At 38.4% G+C, this 13467-nt stretch overlaps 1 protein-coding gene across 5 annotated transcripts in view; it reads right to left on the minus strand.

Annotated features, from left to right (window-relative positions):
• The window catches only part of STX18 (syntaxin 18), a 90737-nt gene that overhangs the window by 22450 nt on the left and 54820 nt on the right, over window positions 1–13467 (minus strand). For all 5 annotated transcript variants that reach the window (XM_045017274.1, XM_045017273.1, XM_045017275.1 and 2 more), the window contains 4 exons: window positions 11239–11354; window positions 8203–8280; window positions 7959–8025; window positions 1754–1869 (listed from right to left, as the gene is read on the minus strand). In XM_045017274.1, the coding sequence (XP_044873209.1) occupies window positions 1754–1869; window positions 7959–8025; window positions 8203–8280; window positions 11239–11354 (377 nt within the window). The remainder of the gene's footprint in view (window positions 1–1753; window positions 1870–7958; window positions 8026–8202; window positions 8281–11238; window positions 11355–13467) is intronic.

Here is a 13467-nt window from a genome sequence, read left to right on the forward strand (position 1 = left end):
TCACAGTAAAGTTGCAGAAATGTAGCTGGTTAGGTAGATAAAACTACAGCATCTGAGAATTAAAATGTTTGTATGTGCTGAGGGACCATTCAAAATTAGAGCCTTCATTTAGAAATGGAGTTTCCGCTTCTCCCCAGTCATCCTTCCGCATGACATGTAAAATCAGTGCCCAGAGGGGCTTGCCTCTTTCACCAAAATTGTTTAAGAAAAACACTCAATACCTGATGACCAGAAATACCCTTCTGATTAATAGACCACCTCCATGTACATCTTCCCCTCTGTCTACCAGATGCACATGCAGTCTGACCCTAACTTCAAGTAACAGTCATCCCAGTTTTTGTTTCCCTCTAAACAGAATTTCAGTGCAATAGATCATATTCATACAGTACTCCAGGCTCCTCTATCAGATCAAATGGCAGAACTAATACTGGAGAAAGCATTTGTTTCTATAACAGCATTCAGAAAATAGAGGTCCCTTTGGGGATGAACTCTGAAACTATCCTTGAGGTTGCTGTTATTGCACAGAAAGGCTTCCTGCAAAAAAGTTCTGCCAGTTTACCTGCCCTAATGCAGACTTGGAATACACTTACATTGTCAAAAAAGGAGTGCTCTTAACTTGCATTAGCTAATCCACATTAGCCAACTCAGGTTAAAATAGCAGCAAAAACACAGCAATTCAGCTTTTAACTCAATTAGCAACTTAAGTTCAACCTCAGGCTCTCTAACCTGAATTAAAAGCCGAGTTGCTGTGTCTTCAATGCTACTTTAACCACAGCTAGCTAATGAAGGTTAGGTAACCCGAGTTAAGAACACTTTTTTTTTTTTGGTGTGTGTGGGGGGTTGGTTTGCAGTTTAGACGTACCCTGAGAAGACAGACAGAGGAGAAAAGTGAGACAGACCTCACAGGCTAAGGCAGACACCTTTAGAAAATTTCTAACACTATCCTCAGGCTCTAGCCTAAAGGGTACTGGCTGAATTTAATACGTATCCTATGAATCACTTTTAACAACCTCGCTATCAGACAATGCTCACCTACCGATGGACAAGACACAATCCCTTCAGCAGCAAAAATCAGGATTGTGGAAAAAAAGCACTCTCGCAGGAACAAGATATTCGCCATCCCATCTGCCTCCTCTCCCTCAACTCACATACACTTTTTCTTAACATTCCAAATCTTGTTGCAGATGCTAGATTCAGTGTCTCCCTTAGGCTTAAAAAGAGCAGATGTTCTTTTAAGAATATAGCAGGCTAATTTTCAGACAGCCTGCCCTTTTATCAGTTAAGGACATTCTACAAAATCTTACAGGACCGCAGGGCAAATGCTTTTAGAGAAGTACTAAAAAAGTGAGAACCAAGATATTCACAGAGTTGGTTTAATATGGGCTGAGCTGTCATATCCTAAATATTGGGAAAAAAAAATCAGGAAATTAGAAGCAACCAGGGAATAAAGGCTTGTGGGAAAGTTCACAGTGATCTCTGCTGGCAGCTCTGCATGGAAAAATTTGCTTCAAAAAAGTTTTTGCCGTTGGCTGAAGAATGCTTCTGCAACATGCCAAAAAGTTTAAGACTTTGCTGCCTCACTCTCAGAATATGCTTTGCGACAGCCTGGTTACCATAGGAAGGGAGACAGAAAGAAGAGGAGGTACAATTGACAAGAGGAAGCTTTACGATTGCTCTGTGATCTGAGGAAAGTATCCAGCTGGATGAAGAGTGCCTGCCACAAAAGTAAAAACAAATAGGACTGGATTCTTACCTTTATTTTCCTCATAAGCAAGTTTTTCTTCAGATTCTTCTGAAGAATTCTGTACATTTTTTTCCGGGAAAAAGGGTGCTTGAGCTTTATTGCTCTGTTCAGGTTCAAGCCTGGACCTACAAGCACAAGAGCCCATAATTTAACTAAGTTTATACAGCTGATTCTCCCTAAAATGAGAATAAGGAGTTGATCAAAGATTACTTGGAAATATAGCACACAGTAAAGTCAGCCTTACAAAACTCTTATGAAAATTTACCAGCCAAGACACAAAAATCTACTTACTATCCTTTATCATGATGTTTGAGAATAATAAATGAAATTAAGGACATTTTACTCACTCCAGAAAAAGTAATTATTTGCTCAGGGTAAGCAAAACATTGTATCCATTTATTGCAGCCTTATTAAAGATTTCAATGAACTTCCTTTGATAAACCTAGCATATTAAACTGTCAATTCTAACAGTCCTCTAATACCAAACATGCTTTCTGTTTGGCCAATGGCCAATTCAACATTAGTTTTCAAGTAATTTTTGAGTTCTTACTGTATATATTGTCAAAATATCAGCAAGCAAAGGTAACAAAATATAAACTCTGAGCATCTGGTTTCAAACATAATTATCTTTACTCAGCAAGCCAAAGTACTCCAGTAGTGCAGCCAGTAAAGGAAAATGAATCTCACATATACTGTTTGCCGAAGAGCATAGCGGATACTTAGAAGCAAATCAAGAAAGTTTGTATATGGATGTACAACTGCAACTGTCTGTAATGTTAATAAGTGTGGTATGAAAAGAGCATTGGGCTGGGACTTAGGAAACATGAATTCCATCTTCAGCTCAGCTACTGGCCCACTAAGTGACTTTGGGCAAGTCACTTAATCTCTCTGTGCCTCGGTTTCTTCATCTGTAAAATGGGGATAATGATGCTGACCTCATTTGTAAAATGCTTTGAGATCTACTGATTAAAATAACTACATAAATAAATTAATTAATCCCTATCTCTTCTTCTTATTAAAAGCCCAATTAAAATATCAGTTGTTTATTCAGTGATCTCTGACTAAATATCTGTCATACATATTTCTCCTAAAAAAATACAAAAATAGAGTAATAGTGGGATTGAAAATGAGCAGTAAACTTCAGTGGTTTGCCTTTGTCAGCTATGAACTCTAACAGCAAGGGAGTGCACGACTGAAGCTACACTACTGTGTTATATGGAGCAACTAAATAGCAGATCTGACTTCTTTATATTTTTTCCAGTATTGATGAAAATTTGTTACCTAAGAATGCAAATGACTGATAAAAACTATCAGGCAGTAACACCTGCCCACACAGTGCACTAGGTATTGCACTAGCTTACACACACACACACTTTTACTGTGTCTAAATACTTGTGTATAATTCCTTTTGTATGTACCCAGTTAGGATATTATTAACAAAAATGGAGAAAGTGGGATAAAAAGTCTAATCTGGTCATTCTCACTATAGGGGATGGATAGGCTCAGTGGTTTGAGCATTAGCCTGCTAAACCCAGGGTTGTGAGTTTAATCCTTGAGGGGGGGCCATTTAGGGAACTGGGATAAAAATCTGTCTGGGGACTGGTCCTGCTTTGAGCAGGGGGTTGGGACTAGATGACCTCCTGAGGTCCCTTCCAACTCTGATATTCTATGATATAATTACTCTATGATATGATTTAAAACAAGACAAAAGAGGTAACAGGAACTCTGTTTGGTCCAAAAAATTAACTACAAGAACTGGGCCTTGGGGGAAGCATGTATAGTAAAGAAAAGCCTCCTGTATGTACTATAGACAGAAATCTATGGCTTGCTGAAGATGACAACAACAATTGTTCTGAAAACCAATAAAATACTGATTTCCCATATAAATGAAAACTAATTTTAAAAGCTGTATCCACTGCCAGAGTTTGTAGTCTGTACCTATGAACCTATAATTTTAAATATCAATGAATATAACTATTTTTAAATAATTAGGCACATTTCATAAAATCATAGAAATGTAGGGCTGGAACGGACCTTGAGAGGTCTGTCCCCAGCCCTTTCTGCTGAGGCAGGACCAAGTAAACCTAGACCATCCCTGACAGGTGCTTGTCCAACCTGTTCTTAAAAACCTCTAGTGATGGGGATTCTGCAACCTCCCTTAGAAGCTTCAGAGTCGTAGCCGTATTAGTCTGTATCAGCAAAAAGAACGAGGAGTACTTGTGGCACCTTAGAGACTAAAGTGGGTTTAGCCCATGAAAGCTTATGTCTAAATAAATTTGTTAGTCTCTAAGGTGCCACAAGTACTCCTGTTCTTTTTCCTTAGAAGCTCATTTCAGATCTTAACTACCCTCATATCTAACCTACATTCCCTTTGCTGCAGATTAAGCCCATCACTTCTTGTCCTATCTTCAGTGGAAATGAGTAACAACTAATCACAGTCCTCATTTAACAGCCTTTAACATATTTGAAGACTATTATCAGGTCCCCCACAACCTTCTTTTCTCAAACTAAAGGTCATTTTGAATTCTAATTCTGTTCTCCAAAGTGCTTGGAACCCCTCTCAGCTTGGAGTCATCTGCAAATTTTATAAGCATACTTTCCAAGTCATTAATGCAAATACTGACTAGTACTGGTCCCAAGACTGATCCCTGCAGGATCCCACTAGATACACTCTCAGTTTGACAGCAAACCATTGATAACTACTGTCCGAGTATGGTCTTTTAACCAGTCATGCACCCACTTTATAGTAATTGAATCTAGACTGCATTTTCCTAGTTTGCTTATGAAAATATCATAAGGGACTGTGTCAAAAGTCTTATTAAAATCAAGATACATTTCATCTACTGCTTCCTCACTATGGACTAGGTCAGTAACCTAGCAACATAAAAGAGAAGGGCAACAGCCCACTTCTCTTAACATTTCATTTTGGGAAATTAGTCAAATCTAATTGGCAGAACTTTTGAATACACAAAGCCAAATTATATTATTTTCAGGAAATTACAACACCCAGATAGTTTGTTTAAGATTTAGCATGCTCATCTAAATAAAGAGAAACAAGATTTACTTAAACAATACTAAAAAAGGCTCCTGTTAACAAGCATATATTTAATGCCTGCTAAACTGCAGTAAAGAAGATCTGATGAAGGATTAATTGACTTTTAAATAAATATATCCTTTTATTTTTTGTAATCCTTAACTTCCAGAGTATGCTAATATACCCGTTTTCAATTAAAAATGAATAAAAAGCCTGCAATGCAGCAGACTTTAACAAAACCTAGTTTAAATAATAAAACAAATTCTTATTATCACATAAAGTGTCTCCTGGAATCCTTAGGGAAATTACAAATCAACTAGTTGAAGCCATATGAAAAAAAGCAATTTTTCTTTAAGACATCAGAAAGATTGGTTTATGCCCTGTGATTTATTTAAATTGAATTTTAATTTAAATAGCAATTTAGCTATTATATCACATCTGCAATGCATACAGCCTCCACCTGGCTAACATCTGCTTTCTGGTTTTTACAATGGGTAATAGTGGCAAAACAACATCCTTTGGTCTTCTGCTCAAGATTTTATTTAAGTGTTATACTGTTGCTTAGCCTTGAGAGAAGTTCTAACTTCTAGTGTATCTCTTTTGCTCCATTGTTAACGCACATAAAATTGATTTGTTTTCCCATTTAGTTCACTGAGGCATCTTGAAAATGGGCTTCACATGGAGGTGATAGCACAACAGCATGGTGAGCAGAATAGCAGGGAACATTTATTAGCTTAATTAGATGACTGCTGGAATCAAACTTTTTTTTCTTCAAAATTCAATATGAAGAATACTGAATCTGACAAGATTTTATGCCTAATGCACAAGACTTTATTGCTGGGTTACTTTTTATCCATTGTGTCATCACGAGAAGCTGCCTCTCAATGGGTTACAAAAATTTTTAAGGAGTTATCCTGACTTTCTCATACAGTTGGTTTCAACCTCTCCACAAAAAAAATAAAAAAAAAATAGATCTTATAGCTATTTATTTCTAAGGGGAAAAGCCTCAAGTGAATCCCATCACCTCTAATTACAGATGTTGTATGATTCTGGGTGGAATATACATCCCAGAGGATATTTAAAGACCACCCCACTAGTTTTAATTGAAATAATATCTGACATGTTTGCACTCTAACCAGATAAAGGAGTATGAGTTCTTTGAAAAATGTTTGAGACTTTAACTACTGGCACATATGTTGTGCAATTTGTTATTTCCACATAAAAACCTGCCTAAGGGAAATCAGGGTTAAAATTTGCATTGTGAAGACTGAGAAAAGGTTGGCAGTATTACAACTTTAGAGACTTTGGTTTTTAGACGTGACAAACTTTAAATTGTTAACTTCCTCAATCAGTCTCCCCACATGAAAATGAACAAACCAAAAAGAAAAAACTTGCAGGCAGCTGTGTTTGTAACCCTTGGTTGGAAAAAAGCAACAACCTGCATATTCTTTCACAGTAGCCTTCCTTGAAAAAAAATATTCATTTGGATAACTGGATGTTCCAGGGAAGTAGTAAAATAGTACTTAGACTTTTCACCTCTAGGCGACTAGTTCAATCTAACTCATGCTAGTGGCAGAAGGAAGCTGTTATCTTCCAATAGCTGTTTGATGAGCTATGAGTTTGTGGTTTCAATCCAGTTTCTAGTTAGTCCTCATCACAAAAAAATGCCAAGTCAAGCATTCTTTTATCCCTCTTAGCAGTGTCCACAGGAAGATCAGAGCTGAATGGGCATGAAGAGTGAACAATTACCCACAGAGAGGGTATCCTCCGTATCAGGTTTGAGGAATACTGTCAGGTTGCAGTGCCCCCAAACTTGATGATTTTACATACAGTAGCATATCTCTGTATAATCAAGCGGAGTGCCCCAAGGGTCAGTCATGGGGCCAGTTTTGTTCAATATCTTCATTAATGATCTGGAGGATGGCGTGGACTGCACCCTCAGCAAGTTTGCAGAGGACACTAAACTGGGAGGAGTGGTAGATACGCTGGAGGGTAGGGATAGGATACAGAGGGACCTAGACAAATTAGAGGATTGGGCCAAAAGAAACCTGATGAGGTTCAACAAAGACAAGTGCAGAGTCCTGCACTTAGGACGGAAGAATCCCATGCACTGCTACAGACTAGGGACCGAATCGCTAAGCAGCAGTTCTGCAGAAAAGGACCTAGAGGTTACAGAGGACAAGAAGTTGGATATGAATCGACGATGTGCCCTTGTTGTCAAGAAGGCTAATGGCATTTTGGGCTGTAGTCGTAGGGGCATTGCCAGCAGATTGAGGGACGTGATCATTCCCCTCTATTCAACATGGGTGAGGCCTCATCTGGAGTACTGTGTCCAGTTTTGGGCTCCACACTACAAGAAGGATGTGGAAAAATTGGAAACAGTCCAGCGGAGGGCAACAAAAATGATTAGGGGGCTGGAGCACATGACTTATGAGGAGAGGCTGAGGGAACTGGGATTGTTTAGTCTGCAGAAGAGAAAAATATGGGGGGATTTGATACCTGCTTTCAACTACCTGAAAGGGGGTTCCAAAGAGGATGGATCTAGACTGTTTCAGTGGTGGCAGATGACAGAACAAGGAGTAATGGTCTCACGTTGCAGTGGGGGAGGTTTAGGTTGGATATTAGGAAAAACTTTTTCACTAGGAGGGTGGTGAAGCACAGGAATGGGTTACCTAGGGAGGTGGTGGAATCTCCTTCGTTAGAGGTTTTTAAGGTCAGGCTTGAGAAAGCCCTGGCTGGGATGATTTAGTTGGGGATTGGTCCTGCTTTGAGCAGGGGGTTGGACTAGATGGCCTCCTGAGGTCCCTTCCAACCCTGATATTCTATGATTCTATGATCTAATTTTACAAAGGATGGATTACAGAGGCAATTTCAGATCTACACAAGAGTTTCCTTGTATTTGTGCATTTCAAGTCAGATGGTGAACCCTTCTCTTAACAATTCTGTGGTTTATTCATATACATATCTGAAATCTGGAACATTCAGCATTTTATAGCCTTCACGGTGTGATACAGGCATAAAAAGTACTAATATGCAGCCATTCACAATGAAAGCTTCACATATTGCTGCTTCTAATGAATATGTGCATCAGTTGAGAATTGCTGGTCCCATGCTCTAGGTTCACATTTATTCAGTTAAAGAGTTACATAGGGAATCAGGCAATTTAAAGTAACTACTCACAATCTTTTCTTATCTACCATTCGTTTGACTCGGACAGCTCTTTGTTCAGAGTACAGCTTACACACTCCTGTTCAAAAATGTCAAGAGCAGCAGAAAAATATGTAGTTAGACGACCACGATTTTCTCTCAGAAATTACCAGTATGATTTAAAAATATAAAAATAAAGAGGTTGACAATATTATACAATCAAATAATCATTCACTTTGAACTGTTATACATTTGTAGAAAAACAAGTGCAAGGTACTTTTTAAATAATCTTCAGTGAAGTCCAAGACAGCTGCTCTGTGCTCCCTCACTTGTGGGGATTGGACGTTCTTGTGTGCTGAAATGAAAAATGTCAAGGTAATATTTTACACTTTTATTGAAGAATATGAAAGCCCAGCTCTTCAGTTTGCCACAGAATAGACTCTATATACAGCTTTATATTTATAAAAGTCTATTAGTAGTATATTTTAAGAAATTAAATGTATATCTTCACAATAGCAATTAAAGAAAATAAAAAAATAGTATTACGTAGTTTACCTTTTATCGCTGCTTGTAGATATTCTCTTCAGGTGCCCTACTCGTGTCAATTACATTTGAATTTAAAACAGACTTTTGCTCAAGCCAAGCTTAAAGAGACAAATCTAAAGACTCAATTTACCTGTAATCTAGACTGTAAACTCTCCAGGACAGAGATTGTCCTGATATTTGTGTCTTGCCCAGTGCCAAACACCAAATTTGGCACTTAAATATTTATGTTTTTTATTTTAACAACATATAGCTCCCATGACTACATTACAGATATACTTTTCTGATTAGTGCTTCAGAGATGTATCTATCTATGGAAGCTTAAATTTGATGCAAACCTTTAGTAAACTTAGCCCACAATCTTTATCACATATTAGGAAAGACCGGCTTTTTAGCAAGTAAACCTAGGGTTATCCAACCCTGACATAGTATGCCCACCCATTCCTTGAATTTATTTTTACAATGTATTCCAGTCTCTTCTCTTAATAGTCTACTCCCTGTGCTGATGGTCCTCTTCGGAGTTTATATAATAAAGACAAGAAATAGATACTTATTTCTAAGGCCTTGTCTACAGAGAGCAGTAATATAGACTCCAGAAGCGTGATTTCTAAAGTGCACTTAAGTGTTGCACATTAACTGGTCCATGTAGATCCTGCTGGTGTGCACTAAAGGTACCCCAGTGTGCTTTAATGTAGTGCTGTTTGAAACAGTACTATGTTAAAGAGCATATGAAATATTACAAACAGATTACCGGTACTCATTACAATATATATGAGTAAAATATACAAAGAATGTATACAAAGAGAGCCCCGACCTCCTTTCCCCTCAATTTTTGGACATCTACATAAAACTTGAAATTTCCTAAAAATAATCCCCCCCCCCCCCAATAAAATTAATAAAACCCCCAAAATAGAAACCCTAGTAATACATTATCTTTTACCAGAGCAATTTTGTCCTCTTCTTGTAGCTTGACCTGTCATGATTGACCATGACCTTTGACATGCCATGTACTCACATGACACTTGGTGCATGCAGTCAAATCCATTTTAAAAAGGCAAAAGAACACTCAGGTCTTGAACCCTCATAGAATATACCCTGAGAGGCTTTCATCTGGATATGAGAAGCCTCTTCCTCAAACTATCAAGACTGGCCATATTCCTTTACAAACTCAGTATCCAACAGTGGCCACAATATTCCAAGAGTGCTATCAAGAAAACGTTGCATAATTAAACCATTATCACTTAGTTGTATACAACTAATTCTTCTTGGCTGGTCTATATGAATGTTTAGTTTGTGGCAAGTGGTGGTGTGAACAGTTCCCTAGTGCACTTTGATCTACCCCGCTTTAAACCAGGAGTAGATCAAAGCCAGTGGTGGGTAACCTGTGGCCCGCATGCGGCCCATCAAGGTAATCTGATTGCGGGCCGTGAGACATTTTGCTGATGTTGACCATCCACAGGCACAGTTCCCCACAGCGCCCAGTGTCCGCGGTTCCCAGCCAACGGGAGCTGTGGGAAGCGGCAGCCAGCATGTCCCTGCAGGCCGCCGCTTCCCGCAGCTCCCATTGGCCGGGAACTGCAACCGCAGCCTCTGGGAGTTGCGGGGGCAGTGCCTACGTGCAGTCAACATCAGCAAAATGTCTCACGGCCCGCAATCAGATTAAGCACACTATGGAACTGTTAGTGCATGGCAGCAGGGTCCACATGGACAATAAGTGCGTGGCAGTCTAGTGTGGGGTTGATTTACACCTCAATTTGCCAGGAAAGAAGTGTTTGTGTAGACAAGCCCTCTGTGTATGAAGTAATAGAAAACGTAAAATCTTTTAATATTGGAATACGCTGCATCACTGAAGGGTTTCATTTTTTTTTTATTAGAATTTCCTCTAGAAGAAAGGCTTCAAATTTAGCAAGGACAACTGATCAATTCTGATTTTTGTCCATATTTCACTGAAATCTTCAATTTTATCACTATTTATCAGAACTAATGTAACAAATAACTAGTTCCATATCCCAGAATGATGCTCATCAGTTTGAAAATGAAAAGTAAAGTAATTTCACTTCAAGATACAATATTTTTTATATTTCTAGACATAAGACAGACATTATAAGCACTTTGTGCAAAATTTAGTTTCTGTATTGTTCCCAGATTCCATAAAAACAAATAATACCCAACAACCCTCACTTAGGGTGAAATCTTGGACCCACTGACTTCAGTAGGGCTAGGATATCACCTTTTAACACAAAAGCTAGACCTGATTTTAAAAGGATATGCTTAGAAACGGTGGGGAAAGTAATGATGAAGATTTAGTAACTACGCAGTCTGTTTAGAAACATTTCTATTTCTATACTCTGTATGTATTGGTCACTTAAGCTGTTGACTTTTGTTAGTACAGCTTACTGGGAAAGTCGCCCATTGACTTTATTGGATTTTGGGTCAGACCTGTATGCCATTTTGCAAAAAATTATTACTTACACAGTAAATGTTTAGAAAGACTTAGATTTTTTTCTTTTAATCAGATGCTAATTAATGGACTGGGGTGGCTAGGTTAAATTCTATGTGCTGGACTCTCCTTTTACTCATACAAATGTACATCAAGAATAATTCCACTGAAGTCAGGAGTTACATGGGTTTAAGTGAATGGACAATTAAACCCTATTATCTTTCTTTTTAAAGGCTGTTCTGTATACTGTTCAACCTTCACAGTCATATCAGCATTTATCATCAACTCTTCAATAATTAACATAATCCATTTACCATTAAACTAATTTACCTTCCGTTCTCAGCTGTTGAATAGCATCAGCACATGTCCTCATAAATATTTGAGCATCTTGATCAATCTGATCACGTTCTGTGTCTGTCATCCTAATGTATTCTGACATAAGATGGCTGGGGGGGGAAAACAAATACTATCATTTTTTAAAATCCTGTATAATTTATAAGTGTATATTTTGACCTTCCTTTCCCCACTTCTCTTCATATAGGCTTTTTGTTCTTGTTTTGTTTTGTTATACAGCCTGATTTTCATAAAGACCAAGACGGTGCAACGGGCCACTCTCAAAGTACAATACCCAGCACATTGGTTGAATATCACTAAAAATCGGTCACCTATCTTTCTGTGACTGTTGTTCTTCAAGATGCGTTGCACATGTCCATTCCACTGTGGGTGTGTGCACACCTCATGCGCAGTTATCAGAGAACTTTTTCCCCTCTTCAGTACCTATTGGGGCAGCTCGAGCGCCCTTGGCCGTCGCATGCCACTGCATGGATGTATAAGAGGACAGAGCCACCCTGACTCTCCTCAGTTCCTTCTTACTGGATAGACTCCGATAGAGAGGAGAAGGAAAGTGGGTCATGGAATGGACATGTGCAACACATTTCGAAGCTTCATGATGGACCTCCTCCCTAACCATGCCCAGCAGTATTGTGTTTTGGTACAGTATAATCCAAGCAGTATTCATAGTGTATTAGGTGCTCCACTACAGAAGCTATAGTGTCCACATCTCTAGATTCTTATACTCCGCCCATCACTGTGGTATTTGAACACTTTCATGGTATCCGGGCACTTTTATAAAAATACAGAGTAGAAGAGAATAGAGATTATAGTAATCAGAAGCTAATTTTCTTTTAAATAGACTTCAGAAATACAAGTGAAGAAACTGTCTGCTTCCTCAAGCTGTTTAAATACAGTTAAATCCTTGTCATCTGGTGGCACACAGAGGATGACTGTAGCACCCTTGAAATATGAAGACAAGTTATGTGGCAAATTTTCCTAATTTACAACAAAAGGTCAATTTGTTCTATTGGTAGCATGCATTAGAATTCTGTTGTTGCAAAGCTGGAAAACCAGCTTGATTCAGTAAAACAAATATCTTTCCTATTAAATAAATTTCCCTCTTTATATAGTACCTGATACCAGTGTTTCTAAAAAGGCCTGCTCAAGCGACTCTGGGCTCTGCTACAAAGCCACTGAACTGGGTTGCTAAATTGCACAGCTCAACAGTCCACATGTGATTGTCTCTTCCTGTCACATGTCCCAATCTGTTCATAATGCCAGGTAGAGGGTAGGGAAGTAGTGTGTCAAGATCTAGTACGTAGATCTAGTATGTATATTTGTAGAGAGAATTAGAGGACCAACAGATGGCAATTTCCCATTAAACAGGTGGAGGAGATAACCAGCAGTGTGCCTAGCCAGAGCCCTGATAGTGAGCAGACATTCTGATTCCCCAGAGAACACACATCATCACCACCAAAGAACTCTTAGCTCGTGAAAAGCACTAGTACTCCACACTACACATCACTTGAGCATAAGCAGTAAACATCACATAAGCATTGCAACCTGGCCTCAGTGGGGTAGATACCCTTTTGTCAAACTTGGAGGGATAAGGTCAGACAATGCTACTAAATGACTGTACTTGTACTGGCCAAGCAATTGCAAACCACCATGTCAACCCATCTATCCAATGGCAAGGCTCTAGTAAAGTGATACATCATCATGGCCTTCATAAAGAGCCAGTTGCTAGCTTTTAAGATATGTTATTTCTATGATCTGCTATATCATTTGAGTAGGGATTTTCTTAAAGGATTTGGAGGAAAAACGCTGCTTAAAAATCTTCAGTCAACCATGTAGACTTTTCTTTCAGTATCTCAAAATATTGTAGAAACATTTTGGAATGATGCCACTAATAAGTTAGATTTTTAAAATATAGTAATATAAAATAGAGTCCATAACCTTAGTGGAAAACAAATGTGAAAATAAATCTTTCTAATGAAAGTAAATAGGGTATATTCTGTTCCTAAAGGGAGAGGTATACATTTTTGAAGTAGACCCAGATGACCTGCAAATTTAAGTACATGAGGACAGCAAACTTATACTCTTTCTACGGTAATGTGATTTAATCAGCACCAAAAAAATGTATGGCAATGTGCAGGAGCCAGAGAAAGACTATATTTTCAGTCTCTAAATTAACTATTTTATTTTCTTCCAATACTGGTTAACATC

Source organism: Mauremys mutica, chromosome 5 (genome assembly GCF_020497125.1).
Source record: "Mauremys mutica isolate MM-2020 ecotype Southern chromosome 5, ASM2049712v1, whole genome shotgun sequence".
NCBI lineage: Eukaryota > Metazoa > Chordata > Testudines > Geoemydidae > Mauremys > Mauremys mutica.